At 48.2% G+C, this 13,583-nt stretch overlaps 2 protein-coding genes across 2 annotated transcripts; both read left to right on the plus strand.

Moving 5' to 3' along the window:
- Positions 1 to 502: 502 nt before the first annotated feature.
- On the plus strand, positions 503 to 6,263 carry LOC127327780 (mitogen-activated protein kinase 10). The gene is made up of 10 exons (XM_051354568.2): positions 503 to 880; positions 1,831 to 2,239; positions 2,980 to 3,107; positions 3,196 to 3,255; positions 3,838 to 3,987; positions 4,088 to 4,243; positions 4,384 to 4,595; positions 4,694 to 4,789; positions 5,219 to 5,364; positions 5,454 to 6,263. Exons 1-10 carry the CDS (start codon positions 854 to 856, stop codon positions 5,831 to 5,833), a joined length of 1,764 nt encoding a protein of 587 aa, XP_051210528.1. The 5' UTR covers positions 503 to 853; the 3' UTR covers positions 5,834 to 6,263.
- Positions 6,264 to 10,297: 4,034 nt separating this feature from the next.
- On the plus strand, positions 10,298 to 11,891 carry LOC127327783 (serine carboxypeptidase-like 50). The gene has a single exon (XM_051354576.2). The coding sequence runs from the start codon at positions 10,332 to 10,334 to the stop codon at positions 11,715 to 11,717; it is 1,386 nt and encodes a 461-aa protein (XP_051210536.1). The 5' UTR covers positions 10,298 to 10,331; the 3' UTR covers positions 11,718 to 11,891.
- The last annotated feature ends 1,692 nt before the right edge of the window (positions 11,892 to 13,583 follow it).

The following is a 13,583-nucleotide window of genomic DNA, read 5'->3' on the forward strand; positions in this document are numbered from 1 at the left end:
AATACTACAGATTGCAATTACACAAATCATACGAATCAAATGTCTGTCTAAAAAATTCTACTTCCTCCGATTCATATTACTTAACTAACACTAGCATAGATATATCTATAACTAAAATATATCTAGATACATCTATATTAGTTGTAACTAATATGAACTGGAAAGGAGACTAAGAGGCCTTTGGAATTTACTATCTTCGAACACGGTCACTAGTAGCGTGTGACTGGGAAACCGCGATCATGTGAGGCGCATGTGAGCATGGTGCGCGTACGTCACGTTCGCCATCGTAAGTTGCAACAAAGAAAAGACCGATTTCTCCCTCACAAAGAAAAAACAATAAGAGGAGGTGGATAGTAGGCGGGCGGTGGTTGCCGACGCGGAGATGCGGATCGGACGGCTGGGAGGCAGCTTCCCACGCCATGTGGCCCACAGTAACGCACGCACGCACGCACAATAAGATGAAGAAGAAGAAGAAGCACAGGAGGAAAGAAGCAATCTTGTAGCAGATTAACGGCAAGTCGGCAGCGAGCAAAAGGAAAGGCCACGGCCAACAATCGCTCGCCCGCGCTGCAATCTACCTCCACCCCCTCCGTCCGCTTCTCCGGCGGCCACGAGATCGGGGCGGAAGAGAGAGAGAGACAGAGAGCCCCCGATCTGCCCGCCCCGCGCTCGCCGCCCTTCGGCTTCGGCTCGCCGCGGCGTTTGGATTTGAGGGCGGCGCCGGCCAAGCTGCTAGCGCCGGCGCAGGGTTTGGCGTGATCGGGAGGCGCCTCGGAGGGTGCGCGCCCTGTTTGCGGAGCGGGGTTGGGTTGCGGGGATCGACCGATCCGTCTGTCCGGTCCGGGAGGCCGGAATGCAGCAGCAGGGGCAGATGAGCAAGGTGGGTCGCCGTCCCCGCTCCTTCCACTCGTTCTACCACCTCCGGTTGTCTTCCCAAGCCGATATCTTCCGTCGATTCCAGTTATATTATATTATACAAACGTGTCGGTGTTTTTGAATCGCTATTTTCAAAATTTAATTTCTTTTTAATACTCGTTTAACAAGATTTCGATGCCTGCATCCTTGCTAGCGTAGCCCAAGCTTTTGATCTGCCCGTGTGATGATGCTAAAAGAACAAATGCCGCCGATGCTTGCTATTGATTTCAGTTCCAAGATACTCGTTTTTTGAATCGTCCGCTGCTGTGTTTCGAACTTTCCTGAAAGATTTTTCAAACTGCTAGTTCAACCTTGTGTTGAGGTTTCAGTTTCGGCATCCTTCCTGTCCTGTGGCCGAAACGCTCGATCTGGTTCTGGTATGTCTGCGAGAGGAAGAAAGAAAATGTCAAATGCAGTCGGTCGGTTCCAATGCCGCGTGCGTGGTCAGTAACGAACAGCTCATGCCTCACATGCGGAAGTTGACCGCGCTCTCGGTTGCCGCTTCCAGAATCCAGATGCCCTCTGTTCCGTGCGATGCCAGAGAAAATTAAACCAAACCGCAAGCTGTAGCCTTTCCCCCCTTCGGTGCACAAAAAATTAAGAAGTTGCATTTCTTGTTGGTGCCGCCTCATGTGCCCACCAGCAACCGGAAGTTCATTGCCAACAACTTGAAGGGACTGTTGATTATAGCGGCCACGGTGCTTTGGCTTCTTTATGGTTGGTTCTGCTGCAATGCGGTGTGGCCATTCCAAATCTCTGTCGGTCTGCAATGAGTATCTCTCTAACCCCACCAATCATGTGCCATTCCAGTCTGCCAGACTAACTGTTTAACATCCTCTGTTGTGGCTATCTGTTCCATAGTTGTTGTTTTTTGACAGTTTGCTGATTCAGTCCGCTCAATTCACTGTTTTCCAGAGTGCCGCGGATGTGGACTTCTTCACGGAGTACGGCGACGCGAACCGGTACAGGATCCAGGAGGTCATCGGCAAGGGGAGCTACGGGGTCGTGTGCTCCGCCCTCGATCTGCAGACGAGGCAGAAGGTGGCGATCAAGAAGATACACAACATCTTCAACCACGTCTCCGACGCCGCGCGCATCCTCCGCGAGATCAAGCTCCTCAGGCTCCTGAGGCACCCCGACGTCGTCGAGATCAAGCACATTATGTTGCCTCCGTCGAGGAAGGACTTCAAAGATATTTATGTGGTGTTTGAGCTTATGGAGTCTGATCTCCACCAAGTTATCAAGGCCAACGATGACTTGACCAAGGAGCATTACCAGTTCTTTCTCTACCAACTGCTCCGAGCCCTCAAGTACATCCATACTGGTAGGGAATTGTTTTTCCTTCAAGTCTATTGTTACTTTGGAGAACGATGTTTCACCATGAAGGTGGTGTTGTGTTGTAGTCTACACTTACGTGTGGTGGGTCGGATCCCCTTTTCATGTCGTTTTCTTTCACTTGTCTTTCAAACACACGCTCGCCCCTGGGGCTTGTTCTTCAATAGAAATAAGTTTGGTGATATGTCAGTTATGGTTCCTCAGTGAGCAGAGCTAGATAATCTACAATGCGGTTTAGTCAACAGCTGCTCAGTTGATACTTTAATTACCAAAGTGTGGCTTCTGTCAAGTTTAGTCAACCAAGAGAATAATATTAACCTTAAATATCTATCATCCCTTTCAACACTTCTAAAATAATACCCCCTTACATATGTTAGCCTGCATTCTCTGAATTTTCTGAAAGTGCTTTCCTTTTGAGCCATAGATGATCCACAACCATAATGGATGTAAATTATGATTATACCCTAGCAGTTAAGATAAGTTCTGCACAATTATTGATGCAACCTTTGTTCTCCTCTTGAAAATGAAATATATTGGTCTTTCTATATGGTAGCCACTCTTGTAAAGACACTGCAATTTGATTGCTCGTTGGAAAACTTGTTCACTTGCTTGCCATATGTATTGAATTGACACGGCAAAAAATTATAGCCCAATGCTTTTTCCTTCAATGACACGCCGTAAAAAAATTGTTACTTGATTTTCACTAATACTGAGTTTATATGACTGCAGCTAGTGTTTACCATCGTGACCTGAAGCCGAAGAACATTTTAGCAAATTCTAACTGCAAACTGAAGATATGTGATTTTGGTCTAGCACGAGTTGCATTCAATGATACCCCAACAACAGTCTTCTGGACGGTATGTTGGTAGAAACTCTTATTATGTTTTCTGTAAGAGATTGGATTAAGAATCAGACTTCACGGATGTCATACCTATCCCCATGCAGGATTACGTCGCAACAAGATGGTATAGAGCTCCAGAGCTCTGTGGATCCTTCTTCACGAAGGTGAGCTTTAGAATGCATGCTTGTTAAAAAAACAAAGAAACAGAATAAGGTGCTTAGTCTATTGACATGCTAGACTGTAACAGGACAACATGTTTATAATTGTCCTATCATGAACTTGATTCAGTTGTCAGTTGTGACATAATGTGGATTATGGTTGATGGCTCAGTACCATGGGTTCTCAAATTTTTATCATATGGACATAGTATATGCGACATAAGTTCTCTGGTGAAAATTCAAATGCACTATGTACCTGTTCCGTTATAGTGGTTCCATACAGAAATGCTCAACTTCATAAATTTCCATGGTTTCTCCATTTGTTGGAGATATTAGATCTGTTCAGTCTTTTTTTTTTGTCATTTTATACTACCTGGCCTGTTTTCATTCCTGAATTTGATCTGAACATAATTCTTGCCATGTTCTACACGATTACTGGATCACTATCCTGTTGAATAGTAACTTCGACAACAGTCAAATGAACTGGTCTACTTCTAAGAACAATAAAAGCATCTTTATTTGTTACCAGGATTTTACTTCTATGCATTTTCTTATTTGTTTTGGGTTCTTGTTCCCTCTGAAATGCAGTATACACCTGCCATTGACATTTGGAGCATTGGGTGCATTTTTGCGGAGGTGCTGACAGGGAAGCCTTTGTTTCCTGGTAAAAATGTTGTCCATCAGTTAGACTTAATGACTGATCTTCTAGGAACACCTTCCGTGGACACAATTTCTCGGGTATGGCACTGAACTCAGGGGAGGTCATATATTTTAGTTTATCTGCTGAATGTTTTCAGTGACTACACAATCTGAATTTATTAGTTTTGTTCCTTTCCAGGTCCGGAATGAAAAAGCAAGAAGGTACTTGAGCAGTATGAGAAAGAAAGACCCAGTTCCATTTTGTCAGAAATTTCCCAATGCGGATCCTTTGGGACTAAAACTCTTGGAAAAGCTATTAGCGTTTGATCCAAAGGACCGTCTTACTGCAGAAGAGGTAGTCTTTTGGTGCTATTTAATCATTCTGATATCTCGCTTTTTTCTCTCTGTCGCATCATGCCTCTAACGCTGCTTGCAACACTAGTTGGTTATAATTGTGATGCACTAATGTTTCCTTCAATACTTATATTTTGTCAGGCATTGACTCATCCATACTTTAGAGGCCTTTCCAAGCCTGATAGAGAACCATCCTGTCAGCCAATCAAAAAACTGGAGTTTGACTTTGAGCACAGAAGAATGTCGAAGGATGATATAAGGGAGCTAATATTCCAGGAGATATTAGAATATCACCCACAATTGCTGAAGGACTACAGAGATGGCACAGAGAGGACAACCTTTTTATACCCAAGGTTTTCTTTTTTCTACGGCTGCATTCCGTCATTTCTGTTCATTGTGTCAAACTATCAAACTCTTACTGACCGCCATGCTTCGTGGTTATGTTTTTCAGTGCTGTTGACCAATTCAAGAAGCAGTTTTCTCATCTTGAAGAAAGTGATGGTAATGGCCCTGTTCCAGGAGAGAGAAAACACGCATCCCTTCCTAGGTAATATCGCATGATATTCTGGTCTTCTGTTCATTTTGTCCTTCTATATTAACCGCACGGCTACAAAACTCTTAATGGTGCACTTTGAAGTGCACCCCTCATCTGCTCCATATTAATATTGTTGGTAATAGTTGATGGTCTGGATGGTGAACTGTCTTATAGTATAAACTTCAGAGTTAAGTGACTGGGATCTGTGACCTCAGGGTTCTCAAATTGTTAGGTCCTGTTTAATACTTTGTTGGTCTGTTCAGAAGTCTAAGTGATAGTTGATTAGTATGTGTTCAGAGCGTTGATACTTGAGACCCACTTGATACTAGTTTGTTTACTTTGTTGCGACTCGGTACTTGCATGTGCTTCTGGCCTTTCATCATTGTATGCTTATGAAGGAAAGCTTGGTGGTATTGCTAATCTACATCTTCATTTCTGCAGGTCCACTATTGTCCACTCAACTCCAATACCTGCGAAGGCACAACCTCCCGTGGCCCCATCGAGGGGCAGACCAATCTCCAATGAGACAGGAAGGTACCCTGGAAATGTTCCCAGTGCTGCTCAGGCTGCACACACGGCACAAGCAGGTGAGTTTTGCATTAATTTACTATACATGTTTCATTGATATTGTTCGGACTGTAAATTCTCATTTGTAAGATTATTTCCTATATTTCAGCATTACCTTACGAAAGTGGAAGCGGCAAATATCCTTACTCAGGGTACTCTCCCCAGCCACAGATCCCACAAGCATATGGGTATCATCATCAACCGCCCAGTGCTGGGCAACCACATGCAATTGGGGGCTATGCTTGTGCATACACCACCAAAGGCACGGTGGTTAATGCCACCGCTCCAGGCATGAGAGCATCCTCCTACCAACATCTTCCAGCACCGTCGAAGAACAGCCCGCTGGACAGACTAGCGGCGGAAACCACTGACATTTACACAAGATCTCTCAATGGCATCGTGGCTGCCGCCGCGGCATCAGCCGGCACCGGGGGTGCTCACAGGAAGGTCAGCGCCACAGTGCCATTTGGGGTGTCGAAAATGTACTAGTGTTGCCTGAAATGACATGTTAGCATGTCTTCGGAGCTCTGAAACCGACTCCTCGCTGGGAAGCTGCTGCCCCTAGTAACTGGAGTCGTGGCAACAGATGGGGAAACTAATTGGGCTGAAATAACTGAGGGATGATGGTCGTCTAGAAGAGGGCAATGCGAAGATAGGTGATCTGAGGCAGCTTCTGATCCTCTCCCATCTCTTCTCTAGCTTTTTGTGCTTTACATATAGGCAGGGATTGTGTTGGTCTCTGCACACAACAGGGGTTGGTGACATGAGTTATTTAGTTGCAATTCAGCTGGTTGGTTAGCGGCTGTTTGGAAGCAAGCCAAATCGAAGATAAATTTGTACTATCTTGAACAACTAATTAAAGAGATGGTCCATTGATCATCATATCATTATTCATACTTATTTACAACCTTGCTAGTTACCCCATCTGTTCAGATGTCCCAGGGTGTATTTTGAGTGTACTGGTTAATTTTGTATCAGGTGAACCCACGTGCTGTAAAGTTACCTAGAGGCTGACCTCGTTTTAGAGCAAGTTCAATAGTAGAGCCAACTGTTGGCTATAAACCAGGTGCCATGTCATCTATAGTCAGTTTAGAGCTAATATGTACAATACTACTTTATTTGTGTATGATCCAACATTTACTTTCACATAGTGCCTAGGAGCACGTGTTAGAGCTGACTCTTGCATAAGAGCCCACTTCTCTTCTCTCTCATCCTCTTTCTTCTCTAACTAGGCAATAATATAATATTTTAATTCTTATAGCCAGCTGATTAGGACTTATTGTACTTGCTCTTAGAGCATCTTCAGTGTCACCCCCAATATGATATTGCCAGCGGCGCGTCCAATAAGCTATTAGGGTAGGTCTGGGGTGTCGGCACAATGTACTGGCCATTATGGCCATCTGATAGGCCCTCCCAATAGTTTTTCTTCTTCTTCTTCTTCTTCTGTTTTCTTAGGAAATGCAACCACATTTTGTTTATCTAAATGAGACCCAGAAACAAACAAGAAATTGGGCAAAAATATATAGGTGATCTCAGGCAGCACCTGGCCCTTATAAACAGATTGCTTAAAGCGATGGTCCATTGATCATACGTACGATTGAGCCATGCTAATATGGTCCATTCAACAACATACGATCGATCCGTGTGTCAGTTAATTTGGGACAAAGGGAGCAACATCGATGAACCATGTGTAACATGTACTCCTACTGCACACAGTTTGCATGTTGGAGTTAATTAGTTAACCTATTTATCGCCGTTAGATATAGCTCATCGCGCGTGCAATGTTTAGTGAGCTGCACGTAGCAGACTAGCAGTAGTCTGAGTCACACGTGATGCCGTGATGGTACTAGAAGCTGCATGTGGCGCGTAGAGATACGACGATCACGTGCACACAAATGAGGTTAGGCACGTTCAGATCGGCCGAACCGTAACGTGTGGCAGTGACTACTAACAGTACTCGTTGCTGCCGCGGAGTACAGTACGTCATATCGGCTGCTTAGTGCTTACGTGATTATATGTGCAACCTCGTAGTAGTACTTTCGTTTGGAGTAGTCGCGTTCGAATATTACGTGGTAGCAATGGTTAAACGAGTTCAATCTGGTCTTGGTGACTTGGAGGCTTGGAGCTGTTATTTTCCGGCCGGCCTACGGACGTCCGAATATGACTAGTTAGAGCATCCCACTCGTTGGGCTCCCCACGCCCTAAATCCGACGATATTATCCTCTAAATTGGAGGGAAATTTGGTCTGGGGAGGTCTATTTTCCCGGCCGCGGTCCAGGATGGATGCAACGTAATACAGCGAATTCAGACAAAATTGGCGAGTTCGTTCAAACATAAGCGAAATTTAATGATATTTAACATATAGAGGCGAGTTCGTACATAAATAGGCCAAATTCGTACATATATTTGAATTCGGCGATTGGCAAACTAAAACTTAAACTAAAAAGCGGCCTCCTACATGCCGAAATAGCGGTAGAAAGCTGTGTAGTCGCCGCCGTCGTCGTCGTCGCTCGAGCCGGCGTCGTCCTGGGGCGGCGGCGCCTCGTACCAACGGCTCGTGCCCTGGCCAGCGTCGCCGGCGCGTGGCGGCGATGGACGGTAAATGTCGTCGTCGCTGCTCTCCTCGAGCTTGATCACCTCCCTGGGCGCGGCGTTCCGCGCGGAGGACGGTGCGGCGGCGAGTTGTCGCGCGGCGGCCAGATCCAACATTCGCCGCTGCTGCTCCGCCTCCTGGCGCTCCCGCCGCGCTGGACCACTCCGTGCGGCGTCGATGGGGAGGCTGTTGTCGGCGGGCACCAGGTCCTTCAGCGACCTGGTGATCGCCTCCGCCACCGCGGCGTCCTCCGCGCGCTTCGCCTCCTCCTCGGCGAGCTGGTTGGCGGCGGCCGCGGCGGCCTCCTTCTTCGCCGACTTCCTCTTCCGCCCGCGCTGCGGCGAGGAGGGCTGGTCGCGGATGACGAGGGCGCCGCTGCTGCGCCCTCTGGTCGGCGGTAGAGACGCCGACTCCTTCTTCACGGTGGCCGGCGTCGACCCGCCGGACCTGGACGCCGACCTCGAGCCAGACGACAAGGAGGATGGCGCCATCCTCCTTGGCATCCAGGAACTACCGTGTCGGCGCGACACGGTAGCCGCCACTGGCGGCGACATCCCCAGGACGGGGGAGTTCCTGTCCTCGATGTGCGCGAGCACATTCTCGAGGGTGCGGTTAGGCGCGCTCCACCATCGGCGGCGGCCGGAGGCGTTGTTCCTTGCCGGAGGAGGAGGAAGGCCGTCGTACGCGGCGAGTTTGCGTTCGTACCTTCGCCAGAAGAACGCGATCCACGCTTCGTGGTTGTCGGGGAAGAAGCGTGGATCCGCGCGCTGCTCGTCACTGAGAGTGACGAGCACCTCGTCGATCGCCGCTTCGAGTGGGCCCCCACCCGTTGGCGGCGGCGGGATCGGCACACCGCCTGCGCTCAGCCTCCAGCCTCCCGGCGCGCGGAAGTCCTGCGGCGCAGGGTAGCCCGCCGCGTGCAGGAGTTGCCCCTCCCATTGGTGGAGAGAGCGGCGGCCGAAGCCGTTGTTGGCCGCAACGTCGTTCGCCATTGCTGGTTCGTTCGAGTTCGGGGAAGATTTGGGGGAAGGCGAGCGAGGTGAATGCGGGGCAGCCGGGGTAGTTCGGCGATAAATAGTGGTAGGCGCGCGTGAAACCGAGGCGACGGCATTAACTTGCCGCGTGGAAGCTACGCGGCCGGCGAATGCTGACCGGCGGCAGGCTTTTACAGCGTGCGGAAGACGATGCGATGAGGACGACGATCGGTGTCTCTCGCCGACAAGTTGGGGCCACCAGACGCGCGGGAAGTTTACTCGGTGTTTCGCGCGCTTTCGTTTCGTCCGGACTCCCCAAGCGCTCCCCGGGGGGCCGGGGATGGCGTGGATTCGCCGGATGAATTTAAGCCCAAATCCGGACGAAAACGAGGAACCGGGGGCGGGACTGGACCAAATATCGCAGTCCGGATGACAAAACGCGGTCCTGGGGGCCTCCTCGGGTAGACAAGTGGGGATGCTCTTACCGTCTCAATCTGATTGAGAAATGACTAGGTCCCGTGCACGAAACAAATATACTACTCCCTCCAGTTCATATTAAATGATTTAACTTTATCTAGATACATATACATGTAGTCCAAAAACTTAACTAGATTTATACGAATTTAGACAAAGTAGATCGAGTCTATTAATATGAACTATGAACCGGAGGAAGTACTTTATTATGTATTAATATATTTACCTTCTCTATTGAAAATAAGTGATTTTTTAGATATAGATGTATCTATGCACTAAAACCTCGTCTAGAATCTAGATATGATTATGTTTAGATAAAGTTGAGTTACTTATTTTAGAAGAATAGCATAGTACAATTTGGGAGTGGTGTTTTGGAACATGGGAGCATATGCTCTCTCTATTTTGAAATGCATCTTACACATATTTTGAATTTCAAAAAATCGAAACAAAAAATTCGCATGTACATCTTCTCGTGCTACACGCTCACAAAGTTGTTTCATACAAAATTGACTTGTCATGTGACGTGTGTAAAAAAACAAAATTCAGTGCTAAAAATAATGCGTTTCACAAGATAAGTTTCTCTTTTTTACATAGATCATAAAAAATATTGGTTTTTCGTGAAACTTGACGAATGAACATATTATGAAGATGTACATGCAAAAAATTTATTAAAATTTTTTGACATTTCAAAATATAATTTTTTGGTAAAAGGAGCATACGTAGCCAGAAGCCGAATTGAATTTCCTAATTAGTCAAACATGATGAAGAGATCTTAATGAGACAATCTCCACTCTAAGACACGTAACTCACACACACCGTCACCGGAGAGACGTCGCGTCGATGATTTCGATGATGATAACGATACCGGACAAGAGTGACCAGCTCAACAAAGATGTATCTATATAACTGGCATCCAGACAAGCCGCCACGTCCAAACTCTCGCAACATGGCATCGCCGCTTCCTTCCACGTTCCAGCTCCTTGTGCCTCTCCTGCTCGCCGCCGTGCTCTCGCACTCCGGTTCAAATGCGGCGGCCCAAGTAGTGTTCCCCGTCGAAGCTCGCCCGACCAGCTCCGGCTACCTCCCCGTCGACGCGTCCGCCAACGCGTCCCTCTTCTTCGCATTCTACGAGGCCGCCGACCCGCTCGACGCCGCGCCGGCCGACACGCCGCTGATCCTCTGGCTCGATGGCGGCCCGGGATGCTCCGGCCAGCTCAGCAACTTCTTCCAGATCGGGCCCTACTCCCTCGTCGCCACCTCCGGCGCCAACGGCTCCCTGTCGCCCAACCCCTTCGCCTGGAACCGCCGCTTCGGGCTGCTCTTCTTCGACAGCCCGCTCGGCACCGGCTTCAGCGCCGCGCCGTCGGTAGAAGCCATCCCGACGAACCAGTCCGTCATCGCGGAGCAGACGCTCGCCGCGATCCAGGCCTTCTTCGCGTTCCACCCGGCCTCCTTCCGCGCCCGCCCCTTCTTCCTCGCCGGCGAGAGCTACGGCGGCAAGTACGTGCCCGCGGCGGCCTCGCGCATCCTGGCAGCGAACCAGGCGCGCCCGCCGCGCATGCGCCTCAACCTCCGCGGCGTGGCCATCGGCAACGGGCTGGTGGACCCCGTGGCGCAGGTGGCCACGTTCGCCGACACGGCCTACTTCATGGGCCTCATCAACGCGCGGCAGCGGGTGGAGCTGGAGGCGCTGCAGGCGGAGACGGTGGCGCTGGCGGACGCGGGACGGTGGGGCGAGGCGACGGACGCGCGCGCGCGGGTGGTTTCGCGGCTGCAGGAGGACATCGGGATGCCCACGCTCTTCGACGTGGTGAACGAGGGCCGGTGGCTGGACGCCGACGCGCTGGACGCGTTCCTGAACATGGGGGAGGTGAAGGCGGCCCTGGGCGCGACGGTGGACAACGTGGTGTTCCAGTCGTGCTCGGCGGCGGTGGCGGCGGCGCTGCGGGAGGACGGGATGAGGAGCGCCAGGCCGGAGGTGGAGGAGCTGCTGCGGACGCCGGCCATGCGCGTGCTGCTGTACGAGGGGATCCGGGACCTGCGGGACGGGGTGGCGTCGGTGGAGGCGTGGCTGGCCGCGGTGGAGTGGGACGGCATCGCCGCGTTCCGGGAAGCCGAGCGCAGCGTGTGGCGCACCGGCGGCGGCGAGGGGGAGCTTGCCGGGTACGTGCAGAGCCACGGCGCTCTGGCGCACGTGGTGGTGTACGGGGCGGGGCACTTCGTGCCGGCGGGCAACGGGCGCGCGGCGCAGGAGATGATCGAGGACTGGGTGTCCCAGACTGGCATCTTCGCTGGCGACGACGGCGGCGGCGGCGGGCATGGCGTGATGTGAAGACCGTGACGTGCATACGCGCCTGCACGTAAGCAATCTTGGAACGGCCGTACTCACACGTCCGTCCTGTAGCCTACTATCGTACTAATAAGTCCCTCCTGCATATACGGAGTAGGAGTATAAGTTTTTTCAAAAAACAAATAATATAAATTTTGATCAAATTGATTGAGAATACTATTTACATCCACAATACCAGATGTATATCATAATGAATGCAATGGTATTAATTTAGTATTTAGTGTTGATATTTTCGTCAACTTTATATCGTCTGACTTTTGAAAAATCTTACACGCACTACATTTTGACTAGATGGGGTACTTCACATGGAAAACACATAATTTTGTCTCCGCAAATGAAGAACATTATAATTTTGTATGATGGTTTTTCGTTAGCCACTTGGAATTTGCTGGTTACTAAAACTTTGTCAAATTCAACTAAAAATATAGAAAAAATATATATTAATATTTGCAATACAAAATATATATAATATAAAAATATACTCTATAATGATTCTAACAGTATATATTTTATATTATAGATGTTTATATTTCTTCTAAATACTTCGTTGAACTCTATAAAGTTTCTACAGAGTATGTGTTTGTCATTAATGAGCCTCACCCCCATTGATCTAATAGCAGCATTGCGTTTTTCGAGAGGATTTTGAGCAATATAAGACCGCGAGCTGTTGAAGACGATGTTATGCTGCTTCCAAAATCACCAAGCCGTAAGCATGATCATCGGGAAAGTGCCCTTGTCGGTCATCGTTGGGGAAAGCCCGTATGGTCGCATCCCACCAATCCACAAAATTGACCCCACCAATCCACAAAATTGAGCCCACCAACAAACAATGGTTATCCTTTTTTTTTTTTGACACACAAAAAAAGGATAGCTAACACTCTTGTTAGCTAACACTCTTATTGCCTATTAGATTTCTCATCCACCGTATAGATATAGTTTTTCTTGTGATTACGCTTTACACAAAATGCAGATAAAAATCAGCAAGCAAATTCAGCACCCACCAATTTATTTTTTGACAATTCAGAACATCAGATGCTCATCACAGACACACACACACAAATCCTCATAGAACACTCAAAAATTAAACAATGGTCTCTCCTTAGAACTCTCTCTACACATATGTCAATCAAGCCCTAGTTAATTAATTAACCAACATAATTAAGGAGTTTCGTACAAGGCGTTTGTGTTTGTCATTAATGGACCTCACCCCATTGATCTACTAGCAGCATTGCGTTTTTTCGAGAGGATTTCGAGCAATATAAGACCGCGAGCTATTGAAGACGATATTACGCTGCTTCCATAATCACCAAGCCATGAGCATGATCATCGAGAAAGTGCCCTTGTCGGCCATCGTTGGGGAAAGCCCATATGGTCACATCCCACCAATCCGCAAACTTGACCCCAGCAACTAACAATGGCTATCCTTGAGCTACTTGAATTTGTTAGCTAACACTCTTGTTGCCTATTAGATTTGTCATCGATCATATAGTTTTTTCTTATGATTCTGTTTTACCTATAATATGAACAAAAATCAACAGCAAATTTTAAAAAAATGTGTAGAATTCATAAAGTCAAGCATTTAGATGCTCATCAAAAAAGAAAATCATCACTAGCTAGACACATGACAATTAAACATGAGTCTCCTCATAGTACTCTCTCTATATATGCATATGCGAATCAAACCCCATGTAATAATTAGTTAACCAACATGGGGGGTTTTCACGACGCGTTTGTATTTGTCGACTATGAGCCTGACACGCATTGATCTACCATCACAGATTTGCATGTCGTGTTTTGAGAGGACTTCGAAGTGGAGTTCCAGCTTGCCCTTTCTGATGATCCTCTTAG

This window comes from Lolium perenne, chromosome 1 (genome assembly GCF_019359855.2).
Source record: "Lolium perenne isolate Kyuss_39 chromosome 1, Kyuss_2.0, whole genome shotgun sequence".
NCBI classification, from domain to species: Eukaryota; Viridiplantae; Streptophyta; class Magnoliopsida; order Poales; family Poaceae; genus Lolium; species Lolium perenne.

What these genes read in the sequence shown, in the direction of transcription:
- LOC127327783 (XM_051354576.2), top strand. Translation starts at nt 10,332, where the DNA reads ATGGCATCGCCGCTTCCTTCCACGTTCCAGCTCCTTGTGCCTCTCCTG.
- LOC127327780 (XM_051354568.2), top strand. Translation starts at nt 854, where the DNA reads ATGCAGCAGCAGGGGCAGATGAGCAAG. An exon ending in CAACAACAGTCTTCTGGACG is followed by an intron (nt 3,108 to 3,195) that starts GTATGTTGGTAG and finishes ATCCCCATGCAG; the next exon opens with GATTACGTCGCAACAAGATG. An exon ending in AAACACGCATCCCTTCCTAG is followed by an intron (nt 4,790 to 5,218) that starts GTAATATCGCAT and finishes TCATTTCTGCAG; the next exon opens with GTCCACTATTGTCCACTCAA.